Raw genomic sequence first — 21,178 nt, 5'->3', positions numbered from 1 at the left:
CATTTTAATAATAATACAATGTTAAGTTAACTTTACTGTTTAATATTCATCCCATATTAAAATGCATTTAGCAAAATTATAATGTGCAATTATAAAGCCATTCAAATAATTATTATTGTTATTATATTAACAAAGTATGTATTTTATGTTGTAAATATGTTACATTAAGGTCCTATACAAAAATGTTATAGGCCAGGCTTAAAAACAGTCATTATTATGTAACTGGATGTCCAACACAATCTCTCTATTTTGAAGATACCTATGTCATATAAAACACAATTGTTCTCTCTTCTTATTTTAGAATAACAAAATTGAAAAAAATCTTGTTTTTGTCACCTGCTTTAATTTGTCCTAATTATCCACTTTGACTAAATTGCCTCTTCTTTGGCTAAATTATGTTTTGACTTCCGAAAACTGCTTTGTATGATAATGTGCACATGATTTTTCTTTACCATTTACTCTAAAGTTTTCTTTTAGTCGACAGGACCTCTGCAAAATGGATTGATGTTTTTAGCACATCTTTCATTAAATTACACTGTAAAAAAATGTTGTTTCCACTTAAAAGTAAGTGTTCGTGCTGCCTTAAAACTTGAAATGTGAAGTTGTACTAAGTGACAACTTGGATATTTGAGTTGACTAAACATAAATTTTTTAAGCCAGCACGAACACTTTTTTAAGTTGAAACAACAATTTTTTCCCCAGTGCAGACATCACTACTGACACATCCCGATGTTAGTTTAAATGATCCACTTTTTATTCTGTTAGTCCTTCTGTTCCCGTTTCTTTTACACTCTACCTTTCACAGAGTGTGGTTATTATCTTTCACGGGACACATTTGAATGCTTTGACCCTCGCAAATGTTGTACAAGTGCAGATCACGGCTGAACACACCTCGATACAATCCAGCTCGAGTAGATCTGACACCCTCAGCAAAACGTGTTCAAAAAGCACTTGGACTGAGCCGTGAGGGAGAACTGTTCCAGAATGGAAGTGAGGCATGAAGGAGCCCTTTTCCATTTTTTCATCAGCGAGAAAATTACCCGGGCAGTTTTCAAGCTTGCATATTTCTCGCTACAGAGGAACTTGCTGTTACAGTTTGTTTTTGAAACGCTCTTGACTGGCGCCCAATTTCTCCTTCCACACCAGCGGACGTGAAGTAAAAAGCGAATCTTTAATATTCCTCTCATCCCTTTGTAAGAGAGATTGCCTCTTTAACCAAAGTTCTCACTGAAGCCCCACTCAGTCGCCTCACACCATTAAACAAACTTCATTCTGACTTCATTTCCCTGGGGGTGTTGCAATCTGCAGTGCTCCTCTTTGAGACCTAATTTCCCTTTAATTAAATTAGTAAGACTTCCAAAGAAATCCGCTAGAGAGGCCCCGCGGCTTGGTTTCTGTTGTCGGGCAGATAACGGCTGTGAGTGTGTGTCGTCTATGGAGATTGATAAAGTAATTGAAACAGTAATTGTCAACATGTTCGCTTTTATCTGTTCTGGGAGCTTACTAAAATAAGACCGTCTGGTTGGCAGTGCACTTGAAAGGCCCAGTTTTACCACCAGCATATCTGTAACTGGTCCTTTAAAGACACTCACTGAAATGTGTCCATTATTTTTTACACTGTAAAATAGCATTCATTTGGTGGGAAACAATGTAAAAATGCTACAGCAAAAATCTTTACCTAACCAAATATGCAAGATAAACATATAAATAATTTTAAAAAATACACACAAATGAAATAAAATTATAAAACAAAAACATTATATATATAAAAGTATAAATAATAAGTAAGTCATAATTTGTGCTTTGTAAAAGACAAAATGTATCATTTTATTTATTTTATCATCTTTTAAAACCTTATATTTAACTCTAAATGGTAAAGTACTATTTAGTAACAGATTTTTAATAATTAAATAAATATTAAGTTATTAATAATAACATTTTATAGTTTTGCTATAGAATATTGATAAAACAGTTTCTTACAAGTAAACATTATAAATAATTTTATTTGAAATTGTTATATTTTAAAATACAATATATATATATATATATATATATATATATATATATATATATATATATATATATATATATATATATATATACTTTTAAAGTAAAAAAAATTAAAATATATTTTTAAATTATAAATCGTATTATAATTTTAGAGAAAAACATCAACCATCACATTTATATAGATTTTTTAAAAGGTTTTTCTCTTATTATTATTGCTATTATTGTGTACATTTAATGTTGTATTGCATTTTAAAGTAGCATATTAATAAACATTTTAATAATTTAATACATATTAAATTATTAATAAAAAAAACCTGTCAAGTAATTTCTCTGTGTAATATTGTTAAAACAGTTTCTTTAAAGAAAAAAAATATTATTTCATATGAAAATATTATATTTTAAAAATACAGTATATTTACCATTATAGCACAATATTTTTGAAATTGTATTTTTTTAATTATGGAGAAATACATCACTGCATGAACAATCACAATTGTATCGAATTCTTTATAGTTATATTTCTTATTATTTTTGTTATCGGTTATGTACAATGGAGTGTTTAATGTTGTTTAATTTTACATTAATTTTTACTGCATTATTTTAGTGTTGGTGTTGTGTCTATATGTTAGTACTGACCATAGTTACAGGAAAAGCAACTTATGATAAACTTTAAGACCCTCCATTAATCTAACTGCATATAAAATATATTTTACTGTACATTTTACAGTGTATAATTGTGCTTTTTACTCTTTCCACGCTTCGTCTCATTGAACAGAAAGCTTGCCTTTCCTTCTGTCAACCCAGTTTCTAGAATGTTGGATGCTCCCCTTCAGGATACAGACTGTGTATTTTGTCAAGCAGAACCGTGTGGCCCTCTTCTCTGATTGAAATCACAGCCTCGGGGCTCTAACACTTTTGAGAGCGTTCAGCAGCCACAGTGGGAATAGATGCAGAAATGGAACTGACGAAACAGCCACCTTCGGACATTAATGTTCACCGTGAATCCTCACTTGGTAAATGGCAGTTTGTTGTTGCTATATCAATTTAGCATTAGTTTTTTTATATACAAACATAATTTCATCATTTAAGTTTGGTCCAAAGCCACATTTAAAAGCAGATTCCTGGCATAAGTCAACTGTGCTTATATAGATAATTGTTTACTGGCTGGATTGTGCCGTCATGCATGGGAGGATGTGTTTTTAAACTCTGTCTTAATCAGTCACGCATGTTAATCAGCCACAGACACGCGCTGATTGACAGGACTTCATTAACACTGAGGATTTTAAACGGGGAACTCGGGGAAGCATTTGCCAGGATGAAATTTTCAATTCTACACGGAGCACTTGCCAGACTCAGTTACTGTGTCTTTAAGAGATATTTTGCCTCTCCGCCCTCCTCCCTCTCTATGTCCCTCACAACCTCTCAGATTGGGTCTTCAGTACATTCTGGAGTGTGGCAGTCACCACTTAAGAGTAAATATGTGAAAGGTCTCAGATTATGACCAGGCGTCAAGGGTGAAACGCGGTGACAGATGCAGAACTTCACCTTACAGTGGACGTTTATGAGAGTTCTAAGAGCAAAAAGGTAAATGCATCACTAGATGTTTTCTTCTAAATCAATTCAACGTTAATTTGTTCTTGTTCCATAAAGTTATTGTATTTGTGTGTAATTGCATGTTTAAATACACTTGACTTTTATATTATTATTATTTTATTTATTAAATTACATTTTTATTATATACACATTTTAGTTTAATTGCATGTAATTGTATTAACTAAATACAATTGCCTTTATTATTATTTATTTTTATTTCTTATATGAGTCAAAATCTGCTAAGGGGTAATTTAATGTAACAAATCATGTTCAAAATGTATCATCTTTTATTGGAAATTTAAACAACATTTGATCAGACTTTGATTATTGCCTACAACTGAGAGGATAGTGATCAAACTACATTTTATAAAAATTACCTGTCAAATTTATATTACATCAGCATATGAGAGTCAAATTGGAAGACTACAGGGACTCATTTCAAGATCAACGCATTGGACGTGTTCACAAACCCGATGAGGTTTTTCAATTGGATTGGCATTTATTCTCTTTAGCATGGAGTGGGAAGCATTTCACTCACTTCCCTGATCATTCAAATTTATACTCGTGTGCGTTATGTATTATGTATGTTACCGTCTCTGACAGACAGCAGCTGGGTCCGAAATCACATACTCTCTTGAGTAGGTACTTATTTTGAATAAGTAATTACTTCACGACTGCTAAAAAAGTATGTTCTATATAGTATGAATGTGTATAGTATGAATGTAATCTGGATGTACTACATTCGCCATGTTGTCATTATCATCTGACCTACCAGTGTCAGTTACGTCGCTTCACTGCCATTCACAAATCATCTCCCGTGGCCTCATGGTATAGTAAAGTGTCCATCGTATGCACACTTCAGAGTCTCGCCAGAAGAAGTAGGGTAGGTCATACGGGTACTTTTTGCCTACTCTTTTATGAGTTAACAGAGTTAACATAAACAGTCACATACTGTTTTTCACCTACTATATAGTAGAGAAGTATGAGATTTCAGATGCAGCCCGAAAGTCACTCAGGCCGCCATTTTCTTCCTCTTCTCAGAAAGCAATGACGTGTCCAGGAAATGCGTGTACTTGCTGGACTTCTGCTTCTCGTAAATACTACTGTCTTGTGCATGTTATTTTTTGACAGACTTTGATGTCGTGATATTCAAATTATGTGGATGAAAAAAAATTATGGATCCTACGGTAATAATAATTTATTTATTAGCCAGCAAGTATTCAGTGAAGTGATTGATGCCCATGAGTGTGTTTATGTCGATGTTTTTAGTTCCAATATTCCAACAGCCAACCTAGGTTTTTGACGGACGTGATCACGTGCATAAGGGTTGAACTATGTTTGATTTTTGGGCAATTCTAAAATGTACTGGAGACATTCTGTGTAGTTCATTATACTTATTTTATGAAATAAAGTTTATTTTGTATAGCTTAAATTACATGTAACGCAGAGACTGACATGTTTGGCTTATCAAAAGTGTTACATTCAGCTGTCGCAAATTCGTTGACTTTTGAAAATCAAGTTCATTTTTTAACCAGGAAAGGAGTGGTTTTGATGCACAGTTGTTTCTATTGTCTCTGATAACAAAAATATTTTAATATTTCCTGCAGATCCTGTTGCAAATAATAGTGGAAAATCACTTTTTAAAACTGTTGTTCCATTATTACCACTTAGCAGATTTTGTCTCATATATGTATATTATTATTTATGTGTTCTTATTTTATTTGTGTAATACATTTATTTTGAATACATTTGTTTATACTGTCCATGGTATCATCCATAAACTACAAGCTGAAAACTTTGATGCAATATTTGAAAGTTTGGATAAAAATTACATTATGCCCAAAATGAGCTAGTTAAATTTTAAATGTGGTTTTGCCTCTGAATTAATCTTGTTTTCCCCTTGTTTGGTTACAGCTCCCCTCTAACGGAGGCTGAAATATGCTTCAAAGGTAGTGACTGAGAAATTGCTGATACTCAGCACTTTCAGCTTTGATGAATTTTCCTTTTCTTCATGTCAACTGCCTTGTCATTCAGTTCAGAGCTTTGGGAATAACAGAACATTAGCATTTCATATAATTTGGTTTCCCTCACGCTTGTGCAATTTCTTTTATGTTGGAACAGAATAGTGCTAGGACTCAGTTCTGGGAAATATTATCAAGTGGTACTAAATTTTGCAGCCTCAAGAACATATAAATAACCTATAAATATGTTTATGCCGGGCAGAGAGCTTCATGATAACACACAATCTACCTGTACCACATCTATCCAACCCTCTAAACTGAATCCCACAAACTTTACTGGATCTCCTAACAAACCAAAGCCAGAAGGATTCAGGAAGGTCTGTTCCACTGGAGAACCAATCCCATGTCCAATCCCAGGACTGTCATCTGAGGTGCTGGAAATGCGTGTGAAGGAAGGAAGCAAGATCAGGAACCTTTTGGGTTTTGCCATGTCTCGGTTTCAAGGCGACGGGCACGCGGCTCCAACGTCGCAGGTTCTGTTCAGTGGGACGGGACGGGCTGTGACCAAAACCATCACCTGTGCGGAGATTATGAAACGGAAAGTGCAGGGCTTACACCAGGTGTCAAAGCTCCAGTACAGGACAGTGACTGAGGTGTGGGAGAGCCAGGAGAGCGGCCCGGTTCAGATGACCATACACAGAACGCTTCCTTCCATTTGTATTCTTCTGTCCAAAGAACCGCTGGACCAGCAGGAGCCGGGATATCAGCCTCCAGTCGAGACTCTCTCGGAGGAAAGCAAATGGGCAGATGGACCGCAAGGGAATGGAAAGCCAGAAAAAAGACCACCGAGTCCTTGTTCTCATGATCTTCCCAGTCTTAAAAGAGCTGCTCTGGAACCAGTTAAAAAATGTTAATATAAAAGTATATTTTGTGTATAACTTGCTATATGCTTATAACTGTCATACAACTTGGCCATATCAGGATGCAATAAATATGAATGTGTAATTTGAATGATAAAATGCATGAAGTAATTTTGTTAGTTTTACCACATGGTCTGTGTTTAAATTACATCCAAAATATAAAACCAAATAATTTATTGTTGGCTAGTTCCCTTACTCATTCACTTTCATCTTGCCTGCTCGATGTTATTCATATTTATATTCATTTGGTAACACTTTGGAATACTGTTCCATCATTAATTAATAACTGTGAACAAATGAGTAACGCAATATTAACACCTTAACTGACAAGAAACTTAGTAATAGTGCTCAGTTGAATGTGGTAGTTCTCTATTAGCTAGCCACTACTTCCCAGAACTACCTTACAGGTTCATAATTAATGTGAATAATGCATAAAGTATCATTCATTTTAAAGTGAGGATCATGATAACCCACTAGTAATGACTCAAGTATTACCAAATCCTTCAGAAGGAATTACTGATTATTTAGAACAGTATTCTAAAGTGAAAAGCATGATAACTCTAGTAATGACTGAAGACTCAAATGTTACAACATCCTTCTAAAGGAGTAACCAGTGTTGGGGGTAACGCATTACAAGTAACGCAAGTTACATAATATGATTACTTTTTTCAAATAACTATTAAAGTAACTCATTACTTTTAAATTTACAACAAAATATCTGCGTTACTTTTTCAAATAAGTAACGCAAGTTACTTTGTATTCCCATTTATAAACTGACAGCTCTCCTGTCCACATGTTGAGAGAAATCATAGGTAAGTGCGGAAGCGTTGTGTTCGCTGTGTGAACAAGATGTTATTGTAGTTCTAGACTAAATATGAGCATGCATTTACTCATCTCACTTGAACAAATACATTCAGCATTCCTCAAAATGAATGAAAACAGTGAAATGCAAACTCAGAATATTACACAAACCTGCAATAAATATGTTAACACAAATACACTATATCTCACTTTACTTCTGTCTTTGCTGCTGACCTTCCAATGATCCAATTCAAGCTGGGACGATACACCTATTTCCCGAATTGATACTATCACGATTGGGTGCCGATATGTATTGCGATTCGATTTTGCAATATATTGCAATTTTTTTTAACACTAGACCATCGGGAAAAGTTAAATCATACACTTAAACAGACTACATGATGTATAAGATGAGTCATATTTACAAAAACAAATCATCACATCTTTCTGACTTTTATTTCAGAAGTATTAGGCTACTACATTCTCTTGAATAAATGGTTCAATAACAAATACATTTTTTAACAGTCACTTGTCGCCACTTAGTGGCGAAACAATGTAGGCCTAATCGATAAATGCGTTATTTTAAGCACCAAGTTTCTATCAAAAGCTGATTTTGATCGCTATCGTAGACATCAGTGTTCATATTCATATCTTCAGCCTGAGGCTTATTCATTTCACTTTTGGTCTGAAAGGGCCTTTATATTTGCCAAAAAATAAAAAATTTGTTATAAACAAACAAGCAAGCCCAGCAGGTGAGAAAACAGTAACACAAAAGTAACGTAACAGATTACTTTTTTTAGGGAGTAACGCAAAATTGTAATGTATTACTTTTAAAAGTAACTTTCCCCAACAATGGGAATCACAAATTAGTATGCTAAAGTGAAGATCATGGTAACCATGACTCAAGGTTTTCCAAATCCGTCAGAAAGAATTACTATCCAAAATCTTACAAAAACCTCAAAAGCGTATGACTTCAGTCATTAGGTAGTTATCATGCTTTTCACTTTAGACTACTGTTCCAAATAATTAGTCATTCCTTCTGAAAGATTTGGTAATACTTGAGTCATTCATTACTAGTGGGTTACCATGATCTTCAGTTTAGAATTAATTATACATTATGCATTATTCACATTAATTATGAACCATATACTAGTTCTTAGTAATCCTCTGGGAGGTATGTAGTTACTAATTAGCTTAACTGGCGCATTCAACTAAGCGCTATTACTTACTAATTTGTTAATCAGAGTTTCTTGTATATAATTCAGTATATTCACCCAAAATTTTGGTCATAATTAACTAACCTTCAAATTTTTCCAAACCTGTATGAATTTCTGATAACACTTTATTTTGATGCTCCCCCAACAGCAAGTACATGTCAACTCATTTAACTAACCCTAATCCCTTACTAACACTAACCCTACCTCTTACAGTCGACTAATACTCTGAGAGCTAGTTGACATGTAGGTGCAGCGTTACTTTTAGTCAACAGAATGTTTAAAGGGGACCATCACAATAAAGTGTAACCGAATTTCTTTCTTCTGCTGAACACAAAAGAAGATATTTTGAAGAATGTTGGTAATCAAACAATTGATGGGCCCCATTGACTTCCATAGTATTTTTTTATTTTTTTCATACTATGGAAAGTCAATGGGGTCCATCAACTGTTTGTTTCACAATATTCTTCAAAATATCATCTTTTGAAATTCATACAGCTTTGGAACAACTTGAGGGTGAATAAATGATTCATATATATATATATATATATATATATATATATATATATATATATATATAAAGTAACAATAATGTTTTTACCTATTGTTTAGTTTTAACTATACCTGGGTTTTACATTCTGAAATGTAATACTGCCCCCTGCTGATGAGAACAACTATTTTGGAAACACAGATGCTTCTATAATGTAAAATCTATAAATGTAATGAAACTTAACTATGTTGATCAAAAAAATAAAAAATAATCTTTGATAATAATGCCATAATATAGCACAAAAAAGTTTACTAATGACGGCATATAATATCATTTAAATTATAAATATGTAGCCTAATGAAAAATTGCTTCTATATGCAATAAATGCAGAATATTGCAGCTGCTGTACGTTTTTGTTTAATTTAGATGTTTTTTTGTGTTATCCATTATTCAATATGAATTAAAATATTAATAAACATATTAAATAACAAAATAATATAAATTTATTGAATCAAACATTGCTTTCATACTGCACAAGACATGGGTTTAAATTTATTACTGTGTTCATACTAGATACAGCTCATAGAGAGACGTGGTGATTGTACACAGTATAGAAATGTATCTTTTGTCCTTCATGCTTTTTCATAATCCTCTTTAGCAAACCCCCTCACTACCATAAACTGAGTCCATACGCTGCTTTATTGCCAAAGAAGTGCGCATGCGCAGTGACGTGACAGTCGCGTGTTAGCAGGTCCGCTATCTGAAGTAGCCTCAGCAGCGCGAGCCCGTGTATCGTTCTTCAAGTTCGAGCAGCGCTTGCCGGTGATCAGCACAATGTTCAGAGCCGCCCTTCGAGCCTCAGTCTCCGGTGCTCGGAGTTTAACAAGGGCACGGCCACAATATACAGGTAAATGCAGATTTTGCCCTATTATTTATGAAAACTTTAATAGAAAAAACTACAATAAGAGGCAGAGTTAACTGAAACACCTTGAACGTAGCTTAGCATATGAGCTAACCGAAGCCGCACCGGTGCCTTGCTTGAAAGGTTATACCTTTTAGAGGTTATTATCACGCGCTCATTTATCCCTTTTATTTAAGCATTTCCATTTCATAATCGTGTTTTTCCCTGTAATTTATTAAATCCTGTAGTTGTTTTCTCACAGTGTCCTTGTAATGACCCACTAGAGCAAGGCTTCGGCCCAGCGCGCGGAGGAAACGCCACACTCAAACTGAAAGCTTCCTAGATTGACACATTATTCTGAGCTTTCGTTGAAACAGGAAGTCTAATAGCTAAATACTCGAAGTTTGAAAGATCACTCTGCATTTTAAACATAGCAAACAGGCTGTGTGGTTTATACTTTTTGCTTTGAAGCAGTTTAATCATATAGTCAGTGGCTACGTGCAAGACTTGCATCTTAAGATGAAGAATAACGTTACGCATACATTCACTTAGCGTCAGTGAAAACCGCACTTTCCATTAGATACAATACACTGACCTCTGTGCGAACTCACACCTCAGATCATAATAGATGCAAGTATAGTATCATCAGAATATAGACCACATCATATAACATCTAGTTTGCATCTTATTTTTAGCATATCAGTTGGATTTATTGCATGACCTTCTTTAGCAAACAGTTAGGACAAAACTCACTTAGCTCAAATCATCCTTCCCCATCGGACAAGGTAACATAGGTCAAACTAGAACTGGACCAGTTCCAGCTGGAACAAGGCCTGTATGCAAAATCTCACTGCACTATTAAAAATTGTTCGCAATCATTGATACATAGACTAAATTATTAGAGCATTATTATGAGAATTATGGCCCTTTTACATCTACACCATTGGCCATGACGGCAATGTTTTTATTGTCTGGATGTCATTCTCTTACTAACTTATTTAGTGTATCAGGTCTCTTCTGATCTGATCGTCTCTGGTGTTTTACTTTCACAGCTTCGGTAGCTGCTCGTTCTTATTCCCATGGCAAACAGGAGACCGATGAAGAGTTTGATGCCCGCTGGGTCACTTACTTCAGCAAGCCGGACATCGATGCTTGGGAGCTGAGGAAAGGTGGGTGACTGAGGCGCTTCGACCTCATTGAATCAGCAGTTCATTCGACTGCTGAGCTTGTAAAGCGAGGATTTACTCTCATAAACATTTTTAATGGCCTTAAGTTCAATCTAAAATCCTCTTTCATTTGAATGCTGCTCTTTATGATTGCCGTATTTTAGAAAGTGAATTACGTAGCAAGTTATGTCCCTGAAATATTTTTGTTGCTCGCTCCCCATTTTTATATATATATATATATATACACACACACACACACAGACACACAGTACCGGTCAAAAGTGTGGAAACATTACTGTTTTTGAAAAGTCTCTTATGCTTATCAAGCCTGCATTTCTTTAATCAAAAATACAGAAAATTTTTTAATAATGTGAAATATTATTATAACATAAAATAATGGTTTTCTGTTTGAATATACTTTAAAACATAATTTATTCCAGTGATGCAAAGCTGAATTTTCAGCATCATTACTCCAGACTAAAGTGTCACATGATCCTTAAGAAATCATTATAATATGCTGTATTTATTATCAATGTTGGAAACAGTTGTGCTGCTTAATATTTTTATATAACCTGTGATACTTTTTTCAGGATTCTTTGATAAATAAAAAGAACAGCATTTATTTCAAATAGAAGTCTTTTGTAACAATATGCACTACCATTCAACCATTTGGGGTTAGTATTTTTTTTAAGAAATTAATACTTTTTGAAAAGATTTCTCTTTTGAATAAATGCTGTATCACTCTGTAACTATAATACACCATTATACAAGTAGGTTTCCATAATTAAACATAACAAATGGATCTATGTTGTTACAGCCTGTCATTTTTGTTTGCTTTTTAATGTTTACTAACCTGTAAAGCTGGTTTAGTTTGATCCGTTGGAATAAAAAAATTATGACCGTCTATTTATCTTTAACCTAGAAAATCTTTGGAACAAGGAAGTGTAAGTTGTAAGGAAGACAATGTCAACAGAATGACGCCCATCTGGTGTCTGTGGAGTAAATGTCTGAAAATGTTTTTTTTTTGCTTCAGGAATGAACACTTTGATCGGTTACGACTTGGTACCTGAGCCAAAGATCCTGGAGGCAGCCCTGAAAGCCTGTCGGAGGCTCGACGATTTAGCCAGTGCCATCCGCATTCTCGAGGCAGTCAAGGTCATTCAATCTCTCTGAACAACTGCAAAATACACCACAGAGACATTATTCACTTCATCTCTTGAAGCTGTGTTTAATGTGATTTTCTGAAAATAATACAAAAAAATAATTTTTACAAATTTAAATAAAATTGTACTCGTATGCATTACTTTTTCTTTTACACAGGACAAATCTGGGCCACACAAAGAGATCTACCCCTATGTTCTCCAAGAGCTGCAGCCTACCCTCAGTGAGCTTGGTATCCCTACACCAGAGGAACTTGGCATTGACAAAGCATAGATGTCTGCGATTGTGGTGAGTATTAGCATGCAGGATGTATTGTTCCTCTATGAAAGTGCAAGGTGTTTCCTTATTTGATTGAACATGTCCATTGTATCTTTCCTTTTCACCTACAGTCTTCCAGAGGACTGCTGCTCTTGTCTGGACCGAGTAGACCACTGTACTTGAAGTCTTTGCCTCGTGTCATGGTGTTTGTGTTATATTTAATTGGCCTTTATTATGTTCTTTTGCTTGTAAAATATGGATGGACCTAATAAAGGGAGATTTATCTTTACTCAATCTTGTTGTGTGTTTATCTGATGCCTCACAGACTTTGCTCCAGACTTGCTGTAACTGTTAACTTAAAGGGACAGTTCGCCCAAAAATTAAAATTGTCATTTACTCACCCTCAAGTTGTTCCAACCCTGTATGAATTTCTTTCTTTTGCTGAACACAAAATACATTTTAAAGAATGTCAGTAACCAAAAGTTGTGGCATTTACTTCCATAGTATTAAGGAAAAAAAAAATACTATGGAAGTCAATGGGGCCATCAACTGTTTGGTTATAAACATTCTTCAAAATATCGTCTTTTATGTTCCACATAACAGAAACTCATACAGGTTTGGAACAACATGAGGGTAAGTAGATGACAGAATTTTCATTTTTGGGAGAACTATCCCTTTAAATGTAGTTTTGTTTGTTTGTGTCTTTAAATCGTAATAATCAATCACAAAAGTGAAAAATTATCCACAAGTCTCTGTTAAATGTTACTTAATTTTTAAATTTAATGAACTCATTTACGGTGAATGTGCAAGACTTCCGATTCATTAGCCGCCATAGGTAAACAACTAGAAGAATAACAAAGCGCAGTAAACGGTAAAACAATTTGCGCTACAAACCAGTGTTTATGAATATCATATGATAATACATTTAAAATAATATTATAAAAAGTACCAGTTTCCAACAACAATCAGCATAACGAACAATTCGTACCTAAAATAACAGGAAGCGGCCGTTACCGGAAGCCTCGCACATTCGAGGTAAACATGAACGCGTCCGCCCTTACGTTAAACATAAGGTGGCTAGTAAACAGTTTTTGTTTTTCTGCCTGACACCACCACCATAAACTATAGTTATAATATAGTAAACGTTATAGCAGTTTTGAATCAGTAGAGGGCGCAGCAGGTATGCTTTCAACTTTAAATCATATCAAAAGTCAAAATTACAATCAAAACTTGTGGTGTAGCCTATATACTTAAAAAGCCTTTGGGTATAACGTACTTTTTCCATCGGAATTTTTTTAATTTTGGTCTTCAATAAATAGTATGCTCATACGTAGCTAAGCTGGGGTCAGAATTTCGAGTCTAAAATGAAAAATGACAGCCTAATATTAGATCCATGAAATAGCCACGTAAGTGTATGTTAAGTCCTATCGGTTTTGTGCTATAAATATTTTACTTGGCTGCTTGCATAGGGGAAACGTAAGTACGTAGAGTAACTTGTTGCACGAGCCAGTGGGGCGGGATTTAAATGTGCGTGAATGTGCGGGGGGATTGGCTCCGGCTGGAGGAGGAAAAGTCGAGGGGACTGTGGGAGTCCCTGAGCGCGCAGTTCGGGAGGTGAGGTCAGGCGTTTCCCCTTTGGCTGGCCCCAGTGTCGAGTGTTTTTTTCCCTCCCTCTGCGAACACCGAGAGGTTTATTACCGATTTATCAGAGGGGATATTAAACGTCCGGGTGGATGCACACGTACTCGGTGCGCTGAGCAAAACACGCACAGTGGTTTATCTAGGAAAAGAGTGATGGTGGACAATTCCAGTAGCAGCAAAGCGCAAGTGGTGAGTTCCGTCCTGTTGGCACAGAGCCCTGTTGAATGTATTGATAAGCTACTGTAATATTTCATCAGCCGATCTCGAGCGAATAAAATATTGTATCATGTATACATTTATGATTTTCTAACATAGTCGCAATGAATCAACATGTATTTAAATTACCTTCGTGTGAGTGATCAAGCTATTAAATGTAGCGAAAATCCACATTGTACACGTCATGATATCAGGATTTTTTTTTTTGATGATAGCCTACTACTCGTGCTGTTTATTTGTTTTTAAAGTTTCAGTTCGCGCGCTGCCGAATTCGAATTCGTCTAAAACATCTCCGTTTGTTTCCATTAGAACGCGATACTTTGTTGCGTCGTGTGTTCGTACTCTCTTTTAATAGCTTAATTGTTTTTGGAAGAGCGCCATACTTTTTGGCAGCCATGATTCGACTGTGCTCTGGATATCTTCTGTAACTGCGCGCACTTATCAAACTATGCTTTGATTAGTTATAAAGTAAAAGCATAACTCGACTGGATTTGGCTAAATATTAATTATTTAACAAAGTGTAAAGCGAGACGCCGTTTTTGCCGGACATCCGGTCGTTCCACAATCTAGACTGGTCGCCTGTATTGGGGGGGGGGGGTCAAAGGTAGGTTGTCCTACTGGGTAATAGGCGAGCTGCGGAATGCGACTTTAATCCTTTTGTGACATGAATACTGTTAACACTAATTAAAATACTTGTAAACATTAATTCGAAATTTCGAAGGCTGACCGGGCCACGTTCATTGTGAAGATTTGCTTACACGTATTTGTTCCATTTAAATTAAATTAAATTGAATTTCTTTTTACTGTCGTTTGTGCTTATTTGTTTACGCATTTTTTTAATCGAATTTATTAGCCAACTCCGTTTACGTATTTATTTGTACTTAATTCGAACTCTAATGCGTTTCTATTAAGCAAATATTGTTAATTCGAATTAAAATAATTGAAGTTGCAAAAAAAAAAGTAGAATGTGATTGTTTACAAATTAGTTGTGTTACGTGACAACGTTTGAAAGTGAGTTATTCAGTTGTTTATTATTATATATTTGAGTTAAATTACAGTACTGGTCAAAATTTGGAAACACAACTATTTTTAATGTTTTTGAAAGAAGCCTCTTATGCTCATCGAGCCTGCATTTATTTGATTAAAAAAATACAGAAAAAACAGTAATATTGTGAAATATTATTACAATTAAAAATAATGATTTTCTATTTGTATATACTTTCAACTGTAATTTATTTCTGGGATGCAAAGCTGAATTTTCATCAGTCTTCAGTGTCACATGATTCTTCAGAAATCATTCTAATATGCTTATTCTCAATGTTGGAAACAGTTGTGCTGCTTAATTTTTCTTTACAATCTGTGATACTTTTTTCAGGATTCTTTGATGAATAAACAATTACAGCATTTATTTAAAATAGAAATCTTTTGTGTGTGTGTTTTTATATATATATATATATATATATATATATATATATATATATATATATATATATATATATATATAATGACAAGAAATTGACAAAGTATTTGTGTACAGAATGAATGAATTTACTTATTTTCTTCTGTCCGCAATCCAGCCCAGCTTGTCTCAAGACAGCAGTCTGGCTAGTGCATTTTCCCAGGCGGCTTTCGGAAGTGCGGCTGGCGTCAAACTGGAGGCAGTTATGGAGCAGCTCCAGAGACAACAACAAGCTAAACTGGAGATGGAGCGCAAGGAGAGACAATTCAGGGAAGCCCACATTCTGTACGCCCAACAGCTGGCTGCACAGCAAGCCATCATGGCCTCCGCTAGGGCCCAGGGCACCCCATTAACCCCTGATTTTTACAGCAAAAACTCCAGAGACAGAGCACTGAAAGGCAGCCAGGGGCCTCCAGCTGCCAGGGGGCCCATAAAAACCAGCTCTGACCTAGTACACGAGGAGGACGCCGCTGATGAGATGGACAGGGGAAGAGGCTCCGAGGGGGACGAAGATGACGATGACGAGATGATGATGGATGGAGAAGACGGCAGTGAAGAGGAGGAAAGCGAAGGCTTGGAGTTCCTCAGGAGGCAAAGCCTTGCTCTTCAGCAAGGGGCTGTCGGAGTCCCTCCATATCCGTACGCCGTCTACGCCGCCTCGCCCTCCGCTGCTAAAAAACGTGCCCTGTCACCAACCACTAAGGTGAAAGATGAACCCGAAGACTCCCTCAACGACCAACAATCGTTCAACACACCAAACGGACTGGGCGATTGGAGCCTCGATGACTCATTGAAACAGGTTTGCGTTTATATTTCTATCTCTTGTCATTGTGTTCTCTACCACTCTATCACCATTGACCTACAAAAGCAGCAATACAGCATATTTTCATTCAGCACTGCATTATTTGAGTAGAGTCAGATCATAAGATGAATTGTAAAGAGTCTTTACATGTTCAAAAACTGTGAAACCACTAAAATCAACTGAAATGTTTTCGGCTCTGAATAGGACATTTAATCAAGTTTTCTTGAGCACATCAGGAATGTGTGTTCTAAAAGTGTACAAAAGAATTTGGTTGTTACTTAGAGGTAAGGGTTTAGTGAAAGATTATAGCGTCATACAACAATGTTGAGTGTAATTTAGGGAGGAGATTTTCACAAAATCAGTCAAGAAAATGTCAGAAGAAATAAAAAAATATTGTTTGTTTGTTATAAAAAAGTTTTTAAGAATTTTTATTGCCATAATGTTATTAAATCAAGTTGGTTGTACTTTGGTATACTGCCCTTAATTTATGCTAATTTTAATACAATTTAAGTAAAAAAATTAATTACAAAGCAGCGATAATGGGAATCATCGTTGGAAATATTAAAAGAAAATATCAAATGCATTATGGTAATGAGAATTAAGAGATTCAATTCCAATTCCAGTTTTCTTGAACGCAAAAGGAACATGCATTCTCCCAAGTGTACAAAAGAAATTGTGCCTCTTTTTTTCCTCTTCTTATTGCGTTCTCCTTCTTTCTGAAGCTATTGTCTTCCTCTTCCCTTATCGTCAATAGTGTCCTGCTGTGAGCCAAGCTGTACCCTCAGACATGGTCCTTCGACTCTGTCAGTTAATTTCTCCGTTTGTTCAGCCCGAGTCTTTAGGGAATTCTGTCCTGACATAAGGCCTTTGTCCCTGGATATCCCTGAAGTGTGGCGTTCTGGCAGGCGGCCCAACAGGAGAGCGCTTTCATTCTTGCCGTCTCACTTTCCTCTGTCATTCCCCCTACTGCTGGTGTTTCTTGAGAACAAGCTCTTGGCAGTAATGCTGTCTTGGCCTGTGACCAGAGAGGCGCGCTGTCAAGTTGCAATACAAGTGGGAGAATGTCAGAGAGGCGCATGCTGTTGGAGAGCCGCCCTGACAGTTAACACGTGTAGATTTTGCAGTATTTAGATCTTCTAAACTAGACAATTGCATGTGGGACTCTTAAATAAGTGCATTTAAAGAGATTATTCATCAGAAATAAAATAAAAAATCAGACGTCATTTACTCACCCTCATGTTGTTCCAAACCTATGATGAACATGGGTATTTTGAGAAATGAATTTTTGCCCATACAATGAAAGTCAATGGGGTCCAAAGTTGGACATTGGACATTCTTCAAAATATCCTTTTTTGATCCACAGAAGAAAGTAAGTCAATACATGTTTGGAACTACATGAGAAGACTTTGGCATTCGTAAACGTAAACGTAAACGTAATTTCATGCTTTTAAAGCACTCGCGTCAATCATGATAGGATGAAGCCGTCTTTCAGAAGACCGTCTCGGTGGGTTTAATATGGAGTGAGACATTTCCCTGTAGTGCTGTCATCCATTTTAGTGGCCTCGGGTCTGAGCTCTTTGTTTGCTCAGCTGCGCTTGAGTGATCGATCAATCAGGGAAAAATGGATTGCTCTAATTTCAGACGCTCACTCTTATGGCTTCTTGAGCCCTTGATATTTGCATGCTTTCAATCAAAGCCCATTTACCCTTCTTTATTATACTACGTTGAATAACACACATACATATTTATATATATCGAAATCCCCAAAGCAGCATTTAGTAGTAGTACATCCATTTTAATTCTGTAAGTGTTGCTATCTTTGATGTTATGACCGCGTGTTTTTACGCTAAACATCCAACATGGTTTTATTGACAGTTACTGACATCAAGCACGTTCAAAGCGGTTTTATTTGCGGTATATCAGTAACAACAAGCACAAGTTGGTAAAACTATAGTGATGGTTGGGAAGGTTGTGTGTTGACAGGGAGCTCTGTGATGTTTTCATCACACCCATGTCATTATATATGTATTTATAGAGGGTAGTGGTCTGAGGGCTTGTACACTGCTTTTCAAATATAGGCTTGTCCACGTGTATAGGAAACAATAGGAGATTCAGTGCTCTGAAAAGGCTGATGGTTGGACTTATACCTCATTACTAAGAGGGAAAGGTTTAGTGAATGAGCTTTATAGAGTCACTTCATGCTTAGTGCATTTTTAAGGGTGGGGTTTTCACAAAGAAATCTGTCAAGAAAATGTCCAGGTCACTCCAAAATCAAAAGTTAGCATCTAGAAATTATTATTTTTTCTTCTTTAATATAAAGCTCTTTTAACAACCATTAAGATTTTCTGCATTTTTACATTATTTCTATAAAAATTAAGCAGTTTCATTACCGTAATGTAAAGAATTGAATATTTTTAGAATTTAATATTAAATTAAAATATGTATAAATGATGGTAATATAGCTCTTAATTTATGCTAATTAAACTTTTTTTTTTTTTTTTTTAAATACTACATTGTGGTAATGAGAAACATCAATAAAAATAATGGAAATAGTAAAAGTAAAATGTCAAATGCATTACGGTAATGAGAAATAGGAGGTGAAATGTGCCAAATTGTCCTAAAAAATAATAATTATTGATCCTACATGTGTCAGTTGTCTCCTTAAGTTTAATGTACTTTTAAGTATATATTCTAATAATTAAGTATAAATTCTTTTTTTATCCATACGTTTTTGAGATGACCCAGACATTTGTATTTTTGGTCACATTTTAGTGCACGCAAAAAAGAGCTTGTTTTAGAGCTTGAGGGTTTCAATCCCATCCCCACCCTCTTTTTTTGGTCCCACCCGTCTTTATTTCTGTCCTTTAGTATTTAATGATGCTCTCTGTGGTAACAGTATCAGATTGCATGGTGGGGGGGATGTGAAGAGACTGGTTTGATGGCACTGACTACACAAAAGAGAACAGATGCCACAAATGGCGTTTCTAAATGAGGGTGGGGGGTTGTCTTTTTGAAGCTTTTCACACTTAAATGGATAAGCCTTAGTCAATCAGTAAACGCCTTTAATAAAAGCGCAGTGGTTGGGTGTAAAGTTGGCAGTAGCGTTTACTCATAATCTTAGCAAACGGGGGAGTTAATTGGCAGTTTGTAGATAAAGGAAGTTCACGCCAGCTTTGTTTAATATCGCCAAAGGGGAAGACTTTGCAGGTTTTTCAGGGAAGCTCATGGATGTTACTATCGTAATTTCTACTTCCTGTGCTTTGTTGTTGCTGATTTTGTTTTTCAGGTTTACTAGCGTTGAATTCAATAAATCATCTCCAAGTCAGTGAGGGGGTCAAATGGCTGCCATTAAACTTTTCATTGAACACATGGCTGAGGCTAGTCCAGATAGCTCGGCGCCCTTTAAACCTAGCGTTTTTAGCGGTAGCTGACACAATGCCCCTTTTAGGGAGCTCGGCATGGTAATCTTGGGTGATTAATGGAGTTTTAATCAGGCTCAGTTGACGTCGGAGCGCGCATGTGCCTTGAGTTACGGCCTCCCATTTGGTGAGTATGATGACCATATCAAAGGCATCGGGTCAATAGAAACACCCCCGCTACTTTGATTCTGCGTTTGTCAGGAGAAATATATGGCAGCAATTAGCAAAATCTTTTAACCAAGTACCTGTTTATTATTTTAGGGGCCGAAATATTCCCTTCCAAGTCTTACTTTGAAGCTTCCAATTGCATTTTCGCTCCCCAACATGTACTGGGATACATTGTCTTCCTAGGGGTTACTATGGTAAAAGTGATGTGTATGGATAAACAAAAAGACAGCAGTGCTTTAGATTGCACACTCTTGACGTTCTCCCTTCCCCCAAAAGCGTTTTTCTAAACTAACAACAGGAAATTTGTCCTTGGGTTCGGGGGACAATCTTGTTTGTCGAACTGTTGCATTATTTAACTGTCAGCGTCACCTTGACAACATGTCACCCCCATGCTCGCGATACAATCCAGCCGGTTGCAATCAATTCTTATTATATTGCTGTCGCAGTGGAATGATTTTCCATATAAATTCTCAATGACCTGATGGCCTCACACTTGTACGTTCCCTCTAAATGTTAGCACGTACATCTGGTGTACATTATTAGCACGGCGTAGCTTATTTCTCTAACGCGTTACGGGCATTAATGCGCTCACGAGGTCTGCCAGTCTTTCTCTGGTAGCTTTGACGGCGGTCCATCTTGATGGAGAAGTTTCAGTTGGACGGCCCTCCTGGGTCCTATGATGTTGTGATCGCTGGCGTCAGCCCATCTGTGTGATAGATCAGCGGCGATTCAATTAGCCCTTAAGATTATCAGCCCGATTCTGTGATAATTCCGTGGTTTATTTGAGTAAGAGCTGTCAGATGGATGTTTTATAGCTGTGTTTTGGTGCCATTTCACCCTTCCTGTTCCAGTGTGAAGTATCTGGTAGGGTGGTAACTCTAACCCTTGAATAGGAGGCATTTGATAGTAAAAATCTTTAAAGGCCAGAGGCAAGAATGTGAGTGTAGTTGAGGGTCTGGTGTCTGCGTCTAGTTTGTCCAGCCCCACCCAGAGGAAAC

General features: G+C 36.2%; 3 protein-coding genes across 4 annotated transcripts in view; all 3 read left to right on the top strand.

The window, feature by feature from the left end:
- Positions 1-3,447: 3,447 nt before the first annotated feature.
- On the top strand, positions 3,448-6,661 carry rpp25a (ribonuclease P/MRP subunit p25, a). Its single transcript, XM_084094562.1, has 2 exons — positions 3,448-3,594; positions 5,518-6,661. Exon 2 carries the CDS (start codon positions 5,810-5,812, stop codon positions 6,476-6,478), a length of 669 nt encoding a protein of 222 aa, XP_083950688.1. The 5' UTR covers positions 3,448-3,594; positions 5,518-5,809; the 3' UTR covers positions 6,479-6,661.
- Positions 6,662-9,734: 3,073 nt separating this feature from the next.
- On the top strand, positions 9,735-12,764 carry cox5aa (cytochrome c oxidase subunit 5Aa). The gene is made up of 5 exons (XM_084094564.1): positions 9,735-9,896; positions 10,943-11,059; positions 12,090-12,211; positions 12,377-12,505; positions 12,607-12,764. Exons 1-4 carry the CDS (start codon positions 9,824-9,826, stop codon positions 12,488-12,490), a joined length of 426 nt encoding a protein of 141 aa, XP_083950690.1. The 5' UTR covers positions 9,735-9,823; the 3' UTR covers positions 12,491-12,505; positions 12,607-12,764.
- A 1,225-nt stretch (positions 12,765-13,989) lies between these two features.
- The window catches only part of arid3b (AT-rich interactive domain 3B), a 31,681-nt gene continuing 24,492 nt past the window's right edge, over positions 13,990-21,178 (top strand). Inside the window, exons 1-2 of one of the 2 annotated variants that reach the window (XR_014603699.1) lie at positions 13,990-14,305; positions 15,910-16,590. Coding sequence is in view for 1 of the 2 variants with exons in the window: in XM_084094554.1 (XP_083950680.1) it covers positions 14,270-14,305; positions 15,910-16,590 (717 nt within the window). In the remaining variant the exon portion in view is untranslated. The remainder of the gene's footprint in view (positions 14,306-15,909; positions 16,591-21,178) is intronic. The other variant, XM_084094554.1, reaches the window with a different exon arrangement.

This window comes from Abramis brama (assembly GCF_963993115.1).
Source record: "Abramis brama genome assembly, chromosome: 20".
NCBI lineage: Eukaryota > Metazoa > Chordata > Actinopteri > Cypriniformes > Leuciscidae > Abramis > Abramis brama.
The sequence above is the reverse complement of the archived record's forward strand: the minus strand, read 5'-3'. Positions and strand labels throughout refer to the sequence as shown.

Excerpts from the sequence above, each read along its gene's own strand:
- rpp25a (XM_084094562.1), top strand. The coding sequence starts at position 5,810 with ATGTTTATGCCGGGCAGAGAGCTTCATGATAACACACAATCTACCTGT.
- cox5aa (XM_084094564.1), top strand. The coding sequence starts at position 9,824 with ATGTTCAGAGCCGCCCTTCGAGCCTCAGTCTCCGGTGCTCGGAGTTTA. Across the intron at positions 9,897-10,942 it reads GGCACGGCCACAATATACAG|CTTCGGTAGCTGCTCGTTCT; the intron begins GTAAATGCAGAT and ends TTACTTTCACAG. Across the intron at positions 12,212-12,376 it reads GCATTCTCGAGGCAGTCAAG|GACAAATCTGGGCCACACAA; the intron begins GTCATTCAATCT and ends TCTTTTACACAG.